The sequence below is a fragment of the Oryctolagus cuniculus genome, chromosome 12, assembly GCF_964237555.1.
Source record: "Oryctolagus cuniculus chromosome 12, mOryCun1.1, whole genome shotgun sequence".
Classification (NCBI taxonomy): domain Eukaryota; kingdom Metazoa; phylum Chordata; class Mammalia; order Lagomorpha; family Leporidae; genus Oryctolagus; species Oryctolagus cuniculus.
In genome coordinates, this window is record NC_091443.1 from 53,581,508 (window position 1) to 53,597,364 (window position 15,857).

At 43.6% G+C, this 15,857-nt stretch overlaps 2 protein-coding genes across 2 annotated transcripts in view; one reads left to right on the top strand and one right to left on the bottom strand.

Annotated features, from left to right (window-relative positions):
• SUPT16H (SPT16 homolog, facilitates chromatin remodeling subunit) overlaps positions 1–15,857 on the top strand; it is a 49,923-nt gene that overhangs the window by 28,172 nt on the left and 5,894 nt on the right. Inside the window, exons 18-22 of the mRNA XM_002718048.5 lie at positions 211–329; positions 805–930; positions 1,904–2,016; positions 2,316–2,391; positions 2,623–2,792. Coding sequence (XP_002718094.1) covers positions 211–329; positions 805–930; positions 1,904–2,016; positions 2,316–2,391; positions 2,623–2,792 — 604 coding nt within the window. The remainder of the gene's footprint in view (positions 1–210; positions 330–804; positions 931–1,903; positions 2,017–2,315; positions 2,392–2,622; positions 2,793–15,857) is intronic.
• LOC100353295 (large ribosomal subunit protein eL33-like) lies at positions 3,637–4,089 on the bottom strand. The gene has a single exon (XM_051822630.2). The coding sequence runs from the start codon at positions 4,008–4,010 to the stop codon at positions 3,678–3,680; it is 333 nt and encodes a 110-aa protein (XP_051678590.1). The 5' UTR covers positions 4,011–4,089; the 3' UTR covers positions 3,637–3,677.

The window sequence follows — 15,857 nt, forward strand, 5'->3', positions numbered from 1 at the left end:
CGTCTCCTGGCTTCAGACTGGCTCACTCCGGCCATGGTAGCCACTTGGGGAGTGAACCAGTGGATGGAAGACACCTCTCTCTCTGCCTCTGCCTCTCTAACTCAGCCTTTCAAATAAATCTTAAAAAAAAAAAAAAAAAGATAGGAAGGAGCCTTTTGGTTTGACCTAATGACACTGCTCAGTCCTTAGTTTCTTCATTCTTTTCCTCAGGTTTCCGCTTCACATCTGTTCGAGGAGACAAAGTGGATATTCTGTACAATAATATCAAACATGCATTGTTCCAGCCCTGTGATGGAGAAATGATTATTGTTTTGCACTTTCACCTCAAGGTTAATACCTTTCTACTTAAGTGGTTTTGAGCTCTAGTACAAGCTACCCAGTTTTCTCAGCTTCTTACCTGTAAAATAGTAATGAAAACCATTACTTTAACACTTAAGATCATTAGCTCATTAATTCCCAGGTTTTCAATTCTAATATTTCAACAATGTGATACTTATTTCAGAGTTACTGTAATGGCATATTTATTGCTTAGTTGAGAAGTCCTTATAAGTGTTCTGTTATAGGATGATGTGACATAATGGTTAAGAATTGAATAAAATGTTTATATAAAAAGCCAACAGTGTGAGGCATCTAGAAGTTGCTAAATATGTGGTTTCTTTGGTGTGATAGATACATAATGATTACCAAAACATATAAACTCTTCTCCAAATTCTCTTTTCATGTTTTCCTTTTTGTGTAAGACCTCTGTGGTGTTGAGTGGTGTAAGTCTTCTGACTTCTTGTCTTTTCTGATTTATACCATCAGAATGCCATCATGTTTGGGAAGAAGCGACACACAGATGTGCAGTTCTACACAGAAGTGGGAGAGATCACCACAGACCTGGGGAAACATCAGCATATGCATGACCGAGATGACCTCTATGCTGAGCAGGTCTGTAAAATTTAGTATTATGTTTATAGTGTAGTGAGTTAGGATGAGGTACAAATCTGAGCTCAGGAATTGTATTTTATTTATTTGTTCTTAAAGATTTATTTACTTATTTGAAAGGCAGAGTTACAGAGAAGCAGAGGCAGAGAGAAGTCTTTCATCTGCTGGTTCACTCCCCAAATGATTGCAGTGGCCAGAGCTGGGCCGGTCCAAAACCAGGAACCAGGAGCTTCCTCCTGGTCTCCCACACAGGTGCAGGGAGGGGCTCAAGGACTTGGGCCTTCTTCTATTGCTTTCCCAGGCCATTGCAGAGAACTAGATTGGAAGTGGGGCAGCCAGGATTCAATCCAGCACTGCAGGTGGCAGCTTTACCCACTATGCCACAGCACCAGCCCCAGGAATTGTATTTTATAAACAGCCCTGAATTTGTACAGAAGATTCATATATATGATGAGATCATACAATTCAGTGGCCTAAGTGTAAGTCTTATGTAGTTTGGTGTTGCAGTTAAGCCACAGTGTGCAACGCTGGGATCCCTATGGATGCCACTTCAAGTCCTGGCTGCTCCACTTCTGATCCAGCTACCTACTAATGTACCTGGAAGAGCAGCAGAAGATGGCCCAAATGCTTGGGCCCCTGCACCCATGTGGGAGACCCAAATGAATCCCCTGGCTTCGGCCTGAGTCAGTCCTGACGGTTGCAGTCATTTGGAGAGTGAATCAGTGGATGGAAGATTTCTCTCTCTCTCTCTCTCTAACTCTGACTTCCAAATAAATAAATCTTTAAAAATAAAAAAATAAAAAGACTTATTAGGTTGTTGACTCAGCTCTAAAGTTAGTGGTATAGTGACTTTAAATAATGTGCGCATATGAATATTATGGGGGAATCAGAATACAAAAGCGCTTCAAACTTTCTGAGGTGAGGTAACATTAACAAGAAACACAATGGCTACTGTTAATATTTTTTTCTTTTACAGATGGAACGAGAAATGAGGCACAAACTGAAAACAGCTTTTAAAAATTTCATTGAGAAAGTAGAGGCTCTAACAAAGGAGGAACTGGAATTTGAAGTGCCTTTTAGAGACTTGGGGTAACATATCTCATCTTCTTCCTGGACTAGTTTTTCACTAGTCTGTCTTTTTATTCTTCCTTTAATAGTAATGTAACATCTCCTGTCATTTATCTTTTTCCTGTGACTAATCTTTAAGACACCCACATCCCTTAGAAAATGTTTAAAGGTTTGAGTGAATGGCTAAGACTAAGAGCCACCCTCTGGAGATGATTCCCCATGAGAAAGCATGCGGGAACCTAGTCTGGAATGGCAAGAAGAAAGAAATTGGTCTTGTGATGAACCAAGTTGATCACAAGAGTTTTCTTATTTTATTTCAGATTTAATGGAGCTCCTTATCGGAGTACCTGCCTCCTTCAGCCCACTAGCAGTGCGCTGGTAAATGCTACAGAATGGGTGAGCATTTCATACCTTCTTTTCCTAAGAAACTTGTTAGAGAAAAGAAAGCAGGAGTGTAGGTATTTGGTCCTAATTATTTGTAAGTCATACTGCTTTAGGCTTTCGAAAAAAAACCCTCATAAACAGTTTAGTTTTGCTTTGTGTGGTGATTCTGATCCTAAAAGTATTTGAAGACTGATACTTTGGAGGAAATATTTATGTAAGAATGATCCTTTTCTTCCCTGACAGCCCCCTTTTGTGGTGACATTGGATGAAGTGGAGTTGATCCACTTTGAACGGGTCCAGTTTCATTTGAAGAACTTTGATATGGTAATTGTCTATAAGGATTATAGCAAGAAAGTGACAATGATCAATGCCATTCCTGTAGCCTCTCTGGATCCCATCAAGGAATGGTTGAAGTAAGTAAATCTTCCAGCAGTCTCCCCTCTATCCCATGAACTGTCTATTACAGGATTTTAATGTGGTGTGTTATACATGAAGTCTACTGATGGCGAACAGGGTAAGGGATACAGGGGACAGACATTGTGGTACTGCGGGTTAAGCTGCTCCTTGGGACACCGTATCCCATATCAGAGTGCAGTTCAAGTCCTGTTTACTCTGTGCTTTTGATCTGGTTTCCTGCTAAGTGCCTGGGAGGCAGCAGACGATGGCCCAAGTGCTTGGGCTCCTGCCACCCACTTGGTTCCTGGCTCCTGACTTTGTCCTGTTGTGGCATGCACTTGGGAAGTGAACTAGTGTATGGAAAATCTCTCTCTACCTGTCACTCGGCCTTTTAATTAAAGAGGGAAAAATTACTGATGTGCTTAAGGTGAGACTGCCTTTGGGTTGTTATAGACCAGGACTTGAAAATCTGAGATGTGTTAGACATGAGACTACTTACTTTACCTGAATACCCAAAGATACTTTATGGATACTTACACAAAGGAAATCAGAATCTAAGGTCTTTCGTTTACAAAACACAGGTGGCATATTTTTTACTAGTTATCTGCTTTTACTGAAGGTTAGGAAAGAGCTGTTTTGTTTTTGATATCCATGTACTCATGGATATAGCAGAAACCAATAAACAGATGTGACCCCTAGGTATATAAGGTAATGTTTTGAATAAACCATATATAGTTTAGCCTGCCATTCCCCATCATCTGGGAGTGTGAAAGGCTGTAATTGTAAATCTTAAAAGAAATTGATTGAGATCTTAGAAGTAAATTGTGAGGAAAAATAGAAATGTATACTTTAAGTACTGTCTTTTTTTTTTTCCCATTTTTATTTATTTACTTTTCAATAGTTTAAATCCTTGAGGGGTACAGCATCACACGGATTTTGTGTCCAATGGCCTTCGCAGGAAGGTTGCTTCGGAATTTGGCACGAACCATGCCACTGTTTCCGTGAGCACGAGTTACCTTTCCCCAGATTACTCTGGTTTTGTTAGGTTTGCCGCCAGGAGTCACTGTGTTGTTCTTTGCTTTGTACACATAAGCACACCTCTTGCCCAAGTAGAATTCAGTTTCATCCCGAGCATAAACACCTTCAATTTTAAGCAGTGCCGTGTGTTCCCTTTGGTTCCGGAGACCTCGCTTATAGCCAGCAAAAATGGCCTTGCACCACAGTCTTCCAGACATAGCTGCCTTCTAGAAGTCCTGCTCCCTGCAGGCCTCCACAGGCTCCAAGATGGCGGAAAGAGCTAAGTACTGTCTTAAGAAATATATGCAGGTAGTTTACACAGGATCACAAATACTGGGTCTATGAAGTGTTAATCAGAATTGGTACAATTTACATGTAATTAAATGTATCAATTTATGATACAATGAGTTAACAAATGTGTACGGTCTAATATCCAGCATCACAATCAGGAGTGTTCCCATCACTGCAAAAGTTCCTTATAATAGTCCTCTTCCTTCAATCCCATTGCTGGTTTCTGTCACCACATATTTTCCTCTCCTAAAATTTTACATAAATGGAATTATGCAGTATATGATCTTTTGGATTTGCATCCCTCTAAAAATAATGCTTTTGAAATTTGCCTAAGATGTGTGCGTTAGTACTGCATTCCTTCTTACTTGATGGTATTTTTTTTGTATGGGTATTATTTACCCATTCTCCAGTTAACAAATATTTATTTGGGTTGTTCTACCTGAAGGCTATTATAACTTGCTGTTTAAGCGATAGTGCAGGTTTTTGTGTGAAGATATGATCTCATTTCTCTTGAAGAATGGCTTCACATTGGGATTGTTAGGTCATACGGTTATGTGTTTATGTGTTTATGTTTAAAGAAAAAACTGGCCAAATCATTTTTCACAGTGGCTGGAAAATCATCAGTGTGTAAGTTGCAGTTGCTCCACATCCTCACCACCAGTTAGTGGTGTTAGTTGTTTTAATATTAGCTGTTGTAATGGGTGTTAGAGTGCTATCACATTGTGGTTTTACTTTCCATTTCTGTGATGACATGATGTTGAGTATCTTCATATGTATATGTTCCATCCTATACCTTCTTTGATGGAGTATTCATATTTCTTGCCCATTTTTTAAGATTTATTTATTTATTTGAAAGGCAGAGTTACAGAGAGGCAGAGAGAGAGAAAGAGGTTTTCCATCTGCTGGTTCACTCCCTAGATGGCTGCAACAGCCAGAGCTGTGTTGATACGAGGCCAGGAGCCAGGAGCTTCTTTCAGGTCTCCCAAGCGAGTGCAGGGGCCAAAGGACTTGGCCATCTTCTACTGCTTTCGCAGGCCATAGCAGAGAGCTGGATCAGAAGTGGAGCTGCCGGGACTTGAACTGGCACCCATTTGGGATGCCGGCACTGCAGACGGTGGCTTAACCTGCTATGCCACAGCACCAGCCCCTCTTGCCCATTTTTAAGATCAGATTGCTTTTCTTATTACTGATTCATACAAATTATTTTGGCTGGATGTGGGGAGCAATCCGGACTGGACTAAGTTACTGGAATTAAGACTTATTCTATGCATCTGCTCTCCCACAATATGGCGCTGGGAGAGAAGTAAACAGCTTCCGCACAGCTGCCTCCAGTTCAACTAATAAACTGTAGGACTTGCTCCTGATTGGAGAGCAGCGTACTCGGCGTGTGGGCAGCCGAGTTAGGATTGGCGGAGGAGGACTATAAAGGAGGAGAGAGACGGCATGCACCAGGAACATCTATGGGGAACATCTAGCTGAAGGAACACCTGTGCAGCCCCCGAGAGAGCCGGCCGGCGGTGTGCCGCTCCCCTGCGGAAGTGGGGAAAGCGGCCAGGGGGAACTGCCCTTCCACGGAGGTGGAAGGGATAGTAGCCAACCCGGGAAGAACCAGCAGCAAACCCGGGGAGGGCCGAGCAGACGAAAGAACAGCGCAGGGTCCTGTGTCGCTCCTCCACGAAGACGGGGAGCAACATAATGGTGCCGTGACTCGGATATGAAGCCTAGGCAGGGTCCTGTGTTGCTCCTCCACGAAGAGGGGGAGCGACATAATGGTGCCGTGACTCGGATATGAAGCCTAGGCAGGGTCCTGTGTCGCTCCTCCATGAAGACGGGGAGCGACATAGTGGTGCCGTGACTCGGATAGGAAACCTGACTCGGATAGGAAACCTAGGACGGTTAGGAAACCTAATAGGGAAGAAACGGAAAGAAATGGGAAAATACCGGAGAGAGAGACTAGCAAACAGCCTAGGGAAAAGCCGGACGAGAAAGGTGCCGGAAGAAGCTATTGAAAGCCTAGGCATAGACTCGGATACGGACTGTGGGAAAGAAGTTAGGATTGAAAGCGAAAGTGAAAGCTTTCATAGACTCGGATGCGGACTATGGCGGGGAAGCTAGGAGATTGAAAGCGAAAGTGAAACCTGGAGGAGGCTTGGACTCAGATGCGGACTGTGGGGAGTAGCCAGGAGAAATGAGAGGAATATTGTTGGAAGAAAACTTAAGGAAACATACCGGGTGGAGAAAAATGTTAGGGAGGATGAAGCCGCGAGTGCAGGCCGAGGCGGAGACATAAGCCACCTTGGAATTCTTCAAGTCACCCCGGGGAGCAAGAGGCGAAGATCTGGAACCAGAGGCAGAGACGTGGGCCGCCAGGTTGGAATTCGCCAGGTTAGTCCGGGGAACTTGGACTGAATGCCGGTGGTGGCGGAAACATTCGCGGAAGCCGCCGCGTGCAGAGAGAGCACGGGGCGTGAATAGATGGGGAACGCCGGGGCTGGCGCGAGGCCGTGGTGCGGGCGCGAAGTGCGTGGAGACCGCGGAGCGTGCGCGCAGAGCCGGGAACCCGCCGGCGGGGCGAGGCGCCGGGAAGCCGCGCAGAGCCGTGAAGCTGCCGCGGGGCGAGGCGCCGGGAAGCCGCGCAAAGCCGGGAAGCCGCGCAGATCGGAGAAGCGCGGGCTGAAGCGGCTCAGAGCCGGGAAGCCGCCGAGAAGCAGTCTCGGGGCGGGCGCCGGAAAGCCGCGGGGATAAGAGAAACAGGAGTTTAGAAGTAAAGTGAGAGAAATAGGAATGCTGGAAGATAGAAGTAAAATGGGAGAAATAGGAATGCCCGGAGATAGAGAAATAGCAAGGCCTCCCCTCAACATGGCAACGAGAAAGTTTGGATTCGGTCTGCCCGATTAGTGAGGCGATGAGCACCTGGGCGGCTAGCAGCTTATGCGCCGCAGGTCACCGAAGACAGGCACGAATTAACATCAGTAAGGCTTCCCCACAATACCACAATTAGAAGGCTTGGATTCGGTCTGCCTGATTAAGGCGGTAAGCGCCAGCAAGCAGCTCGACCAGAGTATGAGCTGCAGGTCACCGAAGATAGGCACGAACCAACACTAATAAGTCTCCCCCACAATACGGCAATGAGAAGGCTTGGATTCGGTTTGCCTGATAGAGCTTGTAAGCCCCTGCAGGCAGAGCAAAGCATGCGCTGCAGGGCACCGAACACAGGCACGCATCAGCGCCTAAAAACCTCCTCACAACATGGCGAAGAGAGGACCCGGATTCGGTTTGCCTGATTGATAGGACTTGTAAGAGCCTGTGGCAACTCTAGCAAGTAGAGCAGAGTGTGTGCCGCGGGACACCGAAGACAGGCGCGTATCAACGCCAAAAAATAAAAAGAAAGGGGGATCTGTGGGGAGCAATCCGGACTGGACTAAGTTACTGGAATTGAGACTTATTCTATGCATCTGCTCTCCCACAATATGGCGCTGGGAGAGAAGTAAACAGCTTCCGCACAGCTGCCTCCAGTTCAACTAATAAACTGTAGGACTTGCTCCTGATTGGAGAGCAGCGTACTCGGCGTGTGGGCAGCCGAGTTAGGATTGGCGGAGGAGGACTATAAAGGAGGAGAGAGACGGCATGCACCAGGAACATCTATGGGGAACATCTAAGGGGAACACCTGTGCAGCCCCCGAGAAGAGCCGGCCGGCGGTGTGCCGCTCCCCTGCGGAAGTGGGGAATGTGGCCAGGGGGAACTGCCCTTCCACGGAGGTGGAAGGGATAGTAGCCAACCCGGGAAGAACCAGCAGCAAACCCGGGGAGGGCCGAGCAGACAGAAGAACAGCGCAGGGTCCTATGTCGTTCCTCCATGAAGAGGGGGAGCGACAGCTGGATACAAGTCCTTTATTATATTATTTTTTTGTGTATTTTCTTCCATTAGCTTCTTTTTCTCTTCATTTTCTTAACTGTCTTTGAAGATCTGTAGTGTAAAATGTTAACAAATTGTATGATAAATTTTTCTTTTCTGTATTGTGCTTTTCATTTACTTTTCTTTTGATGTAACCAAGATCATAAATATTTTTAATTTTTTTTTAAGATTTATTTATTTAGTTGAAAGAATTACAGAGAAAGAGGGGAAGACAGAGAGATCTTCTGTCCGTTGGTTCACTCACCAGATGACCACACAGCCAGGGTGGGGCCAGGCTGAAGCCAGGAGCCAGGAGCTTCTTCCAGGTCTCCCAGGTGGGTGCAGGGTCCCAAGGACCTGGTCATCTTGCATTGCTTTCCCAAGCACATTAGCAGAGAGCTGGATCAGAAGTAGAATAGCCGGGTCTTGAACCAGCGCCCATATGGGATGCTGGTTGCAGGCTGTGACTTAACCTGCTACGCCACAACAACAGCCCTTAAATTTCTAAATTATTTTAGAAGGATAGTGAATCAGAGATCTTATTTGTCCCCATCATTGCTCAATTCTCCACAACAGCCAAGGTCTGAGCCAGGAACCAGGAATATAATCTAGGTTTCCCATGTGGTGGTAGGAACTCGTTTTCTTACGCCATCACTGCTATGTCTCAAGGACTGTATTGGACAGAAAGCTGGAGTCTGAAGCCAGAGTCATGAACCAAACCACAGAGTCCAATAGGCGATGTGGGTGTCTTAAACACAAGACTAAATGCCCAGGGGCCGGCATTGTGGTTTAGCAGATAAAGCCACCACCTGTAATGCCAGCATCCCATGTGGGCGCTGGTTTGAGTCTCAGCTATTCCACTTCAGATCCAGCTCCCTGCTAATGTGCCTGGGAAAGCATCAGAAGATGGCCCTAGTCCTTGGGGCACTGCCACCCACATGGGAAACTTGAAAGAAGCTCCTGGCTTCTGGCTTTGGCCTGGTCCGGACCTGGCCATTGTGGCCATTTGGGGAGTGAACCAGTAGATGAAAGATCTATCTTCCTCTCTCTGCTTTTCAAAAAAATAAAATATTTGTTTACAAAAGGATTTCTAGAATTTTACAGATTTAGGGTTTATATGTCTGTAATCCATTTTGAATTAAATTTTTACATGGTGTAAGGTTCAAGGTTCATATTTTGCATATAAATAGCCAATCTAGCATCATTTGTTGAACAAAAAAAAATCAGTTGACTATAAGAGAGGGATTATTTCTAGACCATATTTCTTTAATATATTTCTGTTGTTAGATGAGCTATACTCATGTTTTTGTTTATTTCTTCAAAAAAGCTTGCTGCAGTGGGTGGGCATTTGGCACAGCAGTTACATCACCACCTGGGATACTACATCCTGTATCAGAGTGCTCTGCTGACTCCTGTCTCCTCAGCTTCCAATCTAACATTATATCCTGTTTCCAGCTACTGTGCCCTAGGAGGCAGCAGATGATGGCTCAAGTACTTGGGTCTCTTCTTCCCATGTGGGAGACCTGAGTTGAGATCTGGGCTCTTGTCCTCTGGCTGGCCCAGCTCTGGCCGTTGTGGGCATTTGGGGAGTGACCCAGTGGTTGAGAGATTTCCTCTCTTTCTCTCCCTCCCTTCAGCCTTCCCTCCCTCCCTCTCTCTCTTGCTTTAGCTCTACTTGCCTTGCAAATAAAATAATTTTTTTAAAGCCTGCTGCAGTCTTGATAGTTTGTGTTAAACCTGTACATTAATTTGAGTGAGAACTAATGGTAGAACAATATTGAGTCCTCTAATCTTTGAACATTGAATATCTCTCCATTTATTTAGGCCCTTTTCCATTTCTCTTAGCAGTATTCTGTAGTTTATAGTCTACAGATCTTGCAAGTTGTTTGTTAAATGGTTTCTAAATCCGATACTTCTTGAAGTGTTTTTAAATGTATTTGTTTCTAATATAGGTAAATTTAGTTGAATTTTCTTTTTGTTAATGTATTCTGCAGTCTTGCTAAACCCATGAGTTCTAGTACCTTTCTTGCAGGTTCATTATGATTTCCTTATTATGTAATTGTGTCATCTGCAAATACAGTTTTACGTCCTTTGCAATCTCTGTGCTTTTTACTTCTTTTCCTTTGCTTTTCTTGCACTATCTATGACCTCCAGTGCAATGCTAAGTAGAAGTTGTGAGCAGATATTCTTGTATTATCCGTAATAGTACGTAGAAAGCAGTCTTTGACTCTTTAAGTATGATATGATGGTTTTTCTTGGATGTCTCATCATTTAAAGGAACTTCTGTCCTCTTTTCTAATTTTTCTTGTTTTAAGATCATGAATGAATTTTGAATCTTTTCAAATACTTTTTCTAGGTTAATCATGTGTTTTATCTTTTACAATTTTTTGGTATTCTGAACTTGATTTTCAGATTTTGAGCCAGCTTTGCATTCCTATGGTAAACCTGACTTTTTTGATATATTACTGTTTTTGTATATTATTGGATTTAATATACTGATATTTTATTGAGAATTTTTGTAGCTGTGTTCATGATATTTTCTTACATGTTTTAAGATTTAAAATATCAAAATAATGCTACCTTCATTAAAACAAAGGTGGGAAGTGATGCTTTCCAAGTTTCTGGAAAAGAGTAGGTAGTAGAATTGGTAGTATCTCTTCCTTAACTTTTTTTTTTTTTTTTTTCAATTTTTTTAATTTTTTTAATTTTTTTTAATTTCAAGATTTTATTTTTTTATTTTAAAGTTTTTTTTTAAGATTTTATTTGAAAGGCAGAGTTAGAGGGAAAGACAAATATCTTCCATCTGCTGATTCACTCCCCAAAAAGGCCACAGTGGCCATAGCTGGGCAGGTCCAAAGCCAGGAACCAGAAGCTTCTTCCTGATCTCCTACATGAGTGCAGGGGACTAAGTACTTGGGCATATTCTGCTGCTTTCCCAGGTGCATTAGCAGGGATCTGGATTGGAAGTGGCACAGCCTGACTAAAAGCAGTGCCCATATGAGATGACATTGCCACAGGCGGCAGTTTTACCTCCTGTGCCACAGCAACAGCCCCAATTTTAATTTTTTAAAATAGGTGTTATATTGCTTGTATTACCTGATTCTTCCAGAGGTGTTTCTAGTTGGCCTTTCAGGAAACTGGTCAATTTCATCTAAAGTTGTCAACTTTAATATCTGTAAGGCTGCTGTAATGTTTTGTTTTTTAAAACATTTTATTTATTTGAAAGGAGAGAGAGAATGGGTGTCTTCTATTGGCTTGTTCACTCCCCAAATGGATACAATGCCTGGAGCCAACCCAGAGCCAGGAGCTGCTTCTGGGTCTCCCACATGGGTGTAGGGGCCCAAGGACTTGGGCCATCTCCACTGCTTTCCCAGGCCATAGCAGAGAACTGCGCTGGAAGTAGAACAGCCAGAATTCGAACCTGTGCTCATATGAGATGTCGGCACTACAGGTGGTGGCTCTACCTGCTATGCCACAACACCCAGGCTCCTTTTGTTTTTTGCTTTTTTGTTTTTGTTTTTTGGTTTTTAGACAGATAGAATTAGAGAGAGACAAAGGTCTTCCTTTTCTGTTGGTTCACCCCCCAAATGGCTGCTACAGCTGGCGCTGCACGGATCCAAAGCCAGGAGCCAGATGCTTCCTCCTGGTCTCCCACATGGGTGCAGGCGCCCAAGCACTTGGGCCATCCTCCACTGCACTCCTGGGCCACAGCAAAGAGCTGGACTGGAAGAGGAGCAACCAGGACTAGAACCCAGGGTTCCTGTACCACATGCGGAGGATTAGCCAAGTGAGCGATGGCACCGCCCTGTTCTTTTTTTTTTTTTTTTAAACAGGCAGAGTGGACAGTGAGAGAGAGAGAGAGGCAGAGAGAAAGGTCTTCCTTTTCCGTTGGCCTGGAAGAGGGGCAACTGGGACAGAATCTGGCACCCCGACCGGGACTAGAACCTGGTGTGCCGGCGCCGCTAGGCGGAGGATTAGCCTATTGAGCCGCGGCACTGGCCTGTTCTTAATATTGATAACTTCAGAAGTCCTGGCTGCTCCACTTCCAATCCAGCGCTCAGCTATGGCCTGGGAAAGCAGAAGATGGCCCAGGTCCTTGGGCCACTACACCTACATGGGAGACCCAGAAGAAGCTCCTGGCTTCTGGCTTCAGATTGGCACAGCTCCAGCTGTTGCAGCCAACTGGGGAGTGAACCAGCAGATGGAAGAACCTCTGTCTCTCTCTCCCTCTCTTCTCTGGGTAACTCTTCCAAATAAATAACAAAAAAGAACCTTAAAATATGTGATCTGTGAATTATTTACAAATAAGTGTCAATTATTTGAAAATTCAGGTTACGGACTTGCGGATAAATTTTCCTAAGATTTTTTTGGTATCATTTTAAGCCTAGTAAATTTATTGAAACTTGTTTTATAGCCTAGCATATGATCTAAAAAATTTTTTCATCAATTAGAAATAAAATTTAAGGCTGTTTATTTCTCCTGGTGCTACTGTTATTTTTTGATTCATGTAATTTTTCTATAAAGATTTATTTATTTGAAAGAGTTACACAGAGAAGGAGAGGCAAAGAGAGAGAGGTCTTCCATCCGCTGGTTCACTCCCCAGTTGGCTGCAACAGCCGGAGCTGCGCCAATCCGAAGCCAGGAGCTTCTTCTGGGTCTCCCACACAGGTGTAGGGGCCCAGGGACTTGGGCCATCCTCTGCTGCTTTCCCAGGCCATAGCGGAGAGCTGGATTGGAAGTGGAGCATCCAGGACTTGAACCGGTGGCCAAATGGGATGTCAGTACTGCAGGCGGTGGCTTTACCCACTATGTCACAGCACTGGCCCCTTGCTTCATGTATTTTGAAGAACTGTTTATATAACATTATTTTCAGGCTGTAAGATACATATGAAACATAAATGAGTTTCATATTTAGACTTGTGTCCATTCTCTGCAATCTGATGTTTTTGCATATTCTGAAATCTGAACAAAATCTGAAATTCAAAATATTTTTGATCCCAAACACATCAGATAAGAGATCTTTATATATTCTTTGTTTTGAAATCTACTTGGTATATTACTTCTTCTAGCTTTGTTTTGGTTAGTGTTTACATCACATGTCTCACTTTCACATTACCTTACTTTATGTTTAAAGCTTATATTTGGGGCTCGCCTTTTTTTTTTTTAAAGATTGACTTATTTGGAAGAGTTACAGAAAGGAGAAAGAGTTGTTTTTTTGTTTGTTTGTTTGTTTGTTTTGTTTTTAAAGCATAGTTAGAGGGAGAGGCAGAGAGAGAGGAGATATCTTCCATCCACTGGTTCACTTCCCATATGGCTGAAGTGGTCAGGGCTGTGCCAGGCCAAAGCCAGGAGCTTCAGCATCTAGGTCTCTCAAGTAGGTGGTAGGGGCCCAACCCCTGGCCATCATCCACTGCTTTCCCAGGGCATTAGCAGGGAGCTGGATTGAAGTGGAGCCACCTGGACTCAAACCAGCACCATGTGGGATACCAGTGCTGTGGGTGGCAGCTTGACCTGCTGCACCGCAATGCTGGCCCTCGTCTTGCTTTTTAAATCCATTCTGACAATGTCTATTTTAATAGAACTGCTGAAAAATAGACCATTTGTGCTTAATGTCGTTGTCAGTGTGATTAGGTTGAAAGCTACTATCTTTGTGTTTGGCTTACTAGCAATATATACCTTTTTATTTTATGATTGCTCTAAAGTTTACGGGCATACAATTATTGTCTGATTCAGATAATATACCACTACTTATGCTTCCATTTCTATCCTTTGTGTTATTGTCACATATTTCCATGGTTTATACATTCAGTAATTCATTGTTATTAATTTAGCTTCAACAGTGTTAACTTTTAATTTACAAAATGACAGGGTGGGGTCTTTTGTATTTAGTCACATGTTTACCATTTCCAGTGCTTTTCACTCCATCCTGTACTTCCAAGCTCCTGTCTGCTTGTATTTTCTTTCTGCCTGATGAACCTACATTAGCATTTGAGATGTACATTTTCTGGTGACAAATTCCCTCGGCTTATTGTTAAGTCTTTATTTTACTTAGAATTCTTTATCAGAGAAAACATCTTTCTGAAATCAAAGTTTGAGGAATTAAGAAATGCTTCACTGTTGTCCTGCTGCTTGTAGAGTTTCTGATAAGACATTCGCTGTCCTTTTTCCCCAGGCTAATTTAAAATTTTGTATTCATCGTTGGTTTTTTTAGCAGTTACATGATTAATTGCTTTGGTAGTTATTTCTTTAATGTTTGTTCTTTTTACTTTATTTGAAAGATTATCTGCTGGTTCACTTCCTAAATGTTCACAGCAGCAAAGTGTGGGCCAGGCTGAAATCAGGAACCATGTGTCAGGGACGCAAGTCCTTTAGCCATCACCCCTTGCTTCCCAGGGTGTGCATTAGCAGGATGCTTGAATTGAGAGAGGAGGTAGGACTTGGGCCTACATGCTCTGAAATGAGGTGTTGGCATCCCATGGTGCAGTTTTATGTTTATTCTGTTTGATACTCAGTAAGCATCTTATCTGCAAGAGATCTTTTGAAAAATCTTGGAATGGGGCAGACGTCTGGCATAGGCAGTTTGTCCTCCACCTGTGATGCCAGCATCCCATATTCGAAACAGTTCATGTCCTGGCTGCTGACCTGCAGGCCAAAGCCAGGAGCTTGGAGATTAATCCAGGTCTCCCACATGGGTGCAGGAACCAAGCACTTGGGCCTTTTTCCCTTGCCTTCCCTGTCACATTAGCAAGGAGCTGAATCTGAAGCAGAAAGGCTGAGACTCAGACCCCCAATATGGAATGCCTGGCAATGCCAGCCCTCAGAGAAAACTTCTAATTCCAGTTTCCAGGCTTTTTGAAATAACCTTGATTTTCTAGTTTTCATCACATTTAGAAATGTGAATATACTTTCAGTGTTTTTGATGTTTCCTCTGTCTCCCCATCCTTTTATTTCAGAGGCTAATTATGCAATATTTTTTAATTTTTCTTGAGTTTCTTCTTCCCTCTTGAAAATACAGAGCGTACTTAGAGCCTTTTAAGAGAATGCTTCCATCTGCTGCCTCACTTCCCAGATGTCCACACAAAGCCAGGAGCCAGAGGCAGGAATCAAACCCATTGCTCTCCAATATAGAACACGGGCATTTTGACCCCAGACAAAAAGCCACCGCTATAATAGCTTTTTTCAGCATTATTGTGTGCTACTTTCATCATCTTTGTATTTTTTGGATCTAATAGTTCATTTTTCTCCTGCTTCATTCTGGCAATTTGTGATCAATTGCCAAATATAATGTGTGATACCACATTGTTTGGGGTTTTGTGTGTGTGTGTTTTGTCCTTCTAAGATTTGTTTGCAAGGCAGAGAGAGGGAGGGAAATCTTCCATCCAATGGTTCACTCCCCAAATGGCCACGATGGCCGCAGCTGGGCCAGTCCTAAGCCAGGAACCTTTTTCCAGTCTCTCATGTGGGTGTAGGAGCCCAAGGACTTGGGCCATCTTTTACTGCTTTCCCAGGCCACAGCAGACAGCTGGATTGGAAGTGCAGCAGCTGAGGCTCAAACCCTGGCGCCCATATGGGATGCCAGCACTGTAGGCAGAGGCTTTGTCCACTAAGCCACAGCGCCGGCCCCTTGTGTTTAAAAAAAAAAAAAAATTATTTATTTGAAAGCATTACAAAGAGAGACAGATCTTCTATCCTGTGGTTCATACCCCAAGTGGCCACAACAGCCAGGGCTGGTCCAAGAGCTTTACCCAGGTCTCCCACATGGGTACAGGGACTAAGCACTTGAGCCTTTTTTTTTTTTTTTTTTTTTTTTAAAGTTTATTTCATTTGAAAGTGAGAGTCAGAGATCTTCCATCCGCTGGTTCATCCCCCAAATAGCTGC

What these genes read in the sequence shown, in the direction of transcription:
- LOC100353295 (XM_051822630.2), bottom strand. Translation starts at nt 4,010, where the DNA reads ATGTCTGGAAGACTGTGGTGCAAGGCCATTTTTGCTGGCTATAAGCGA.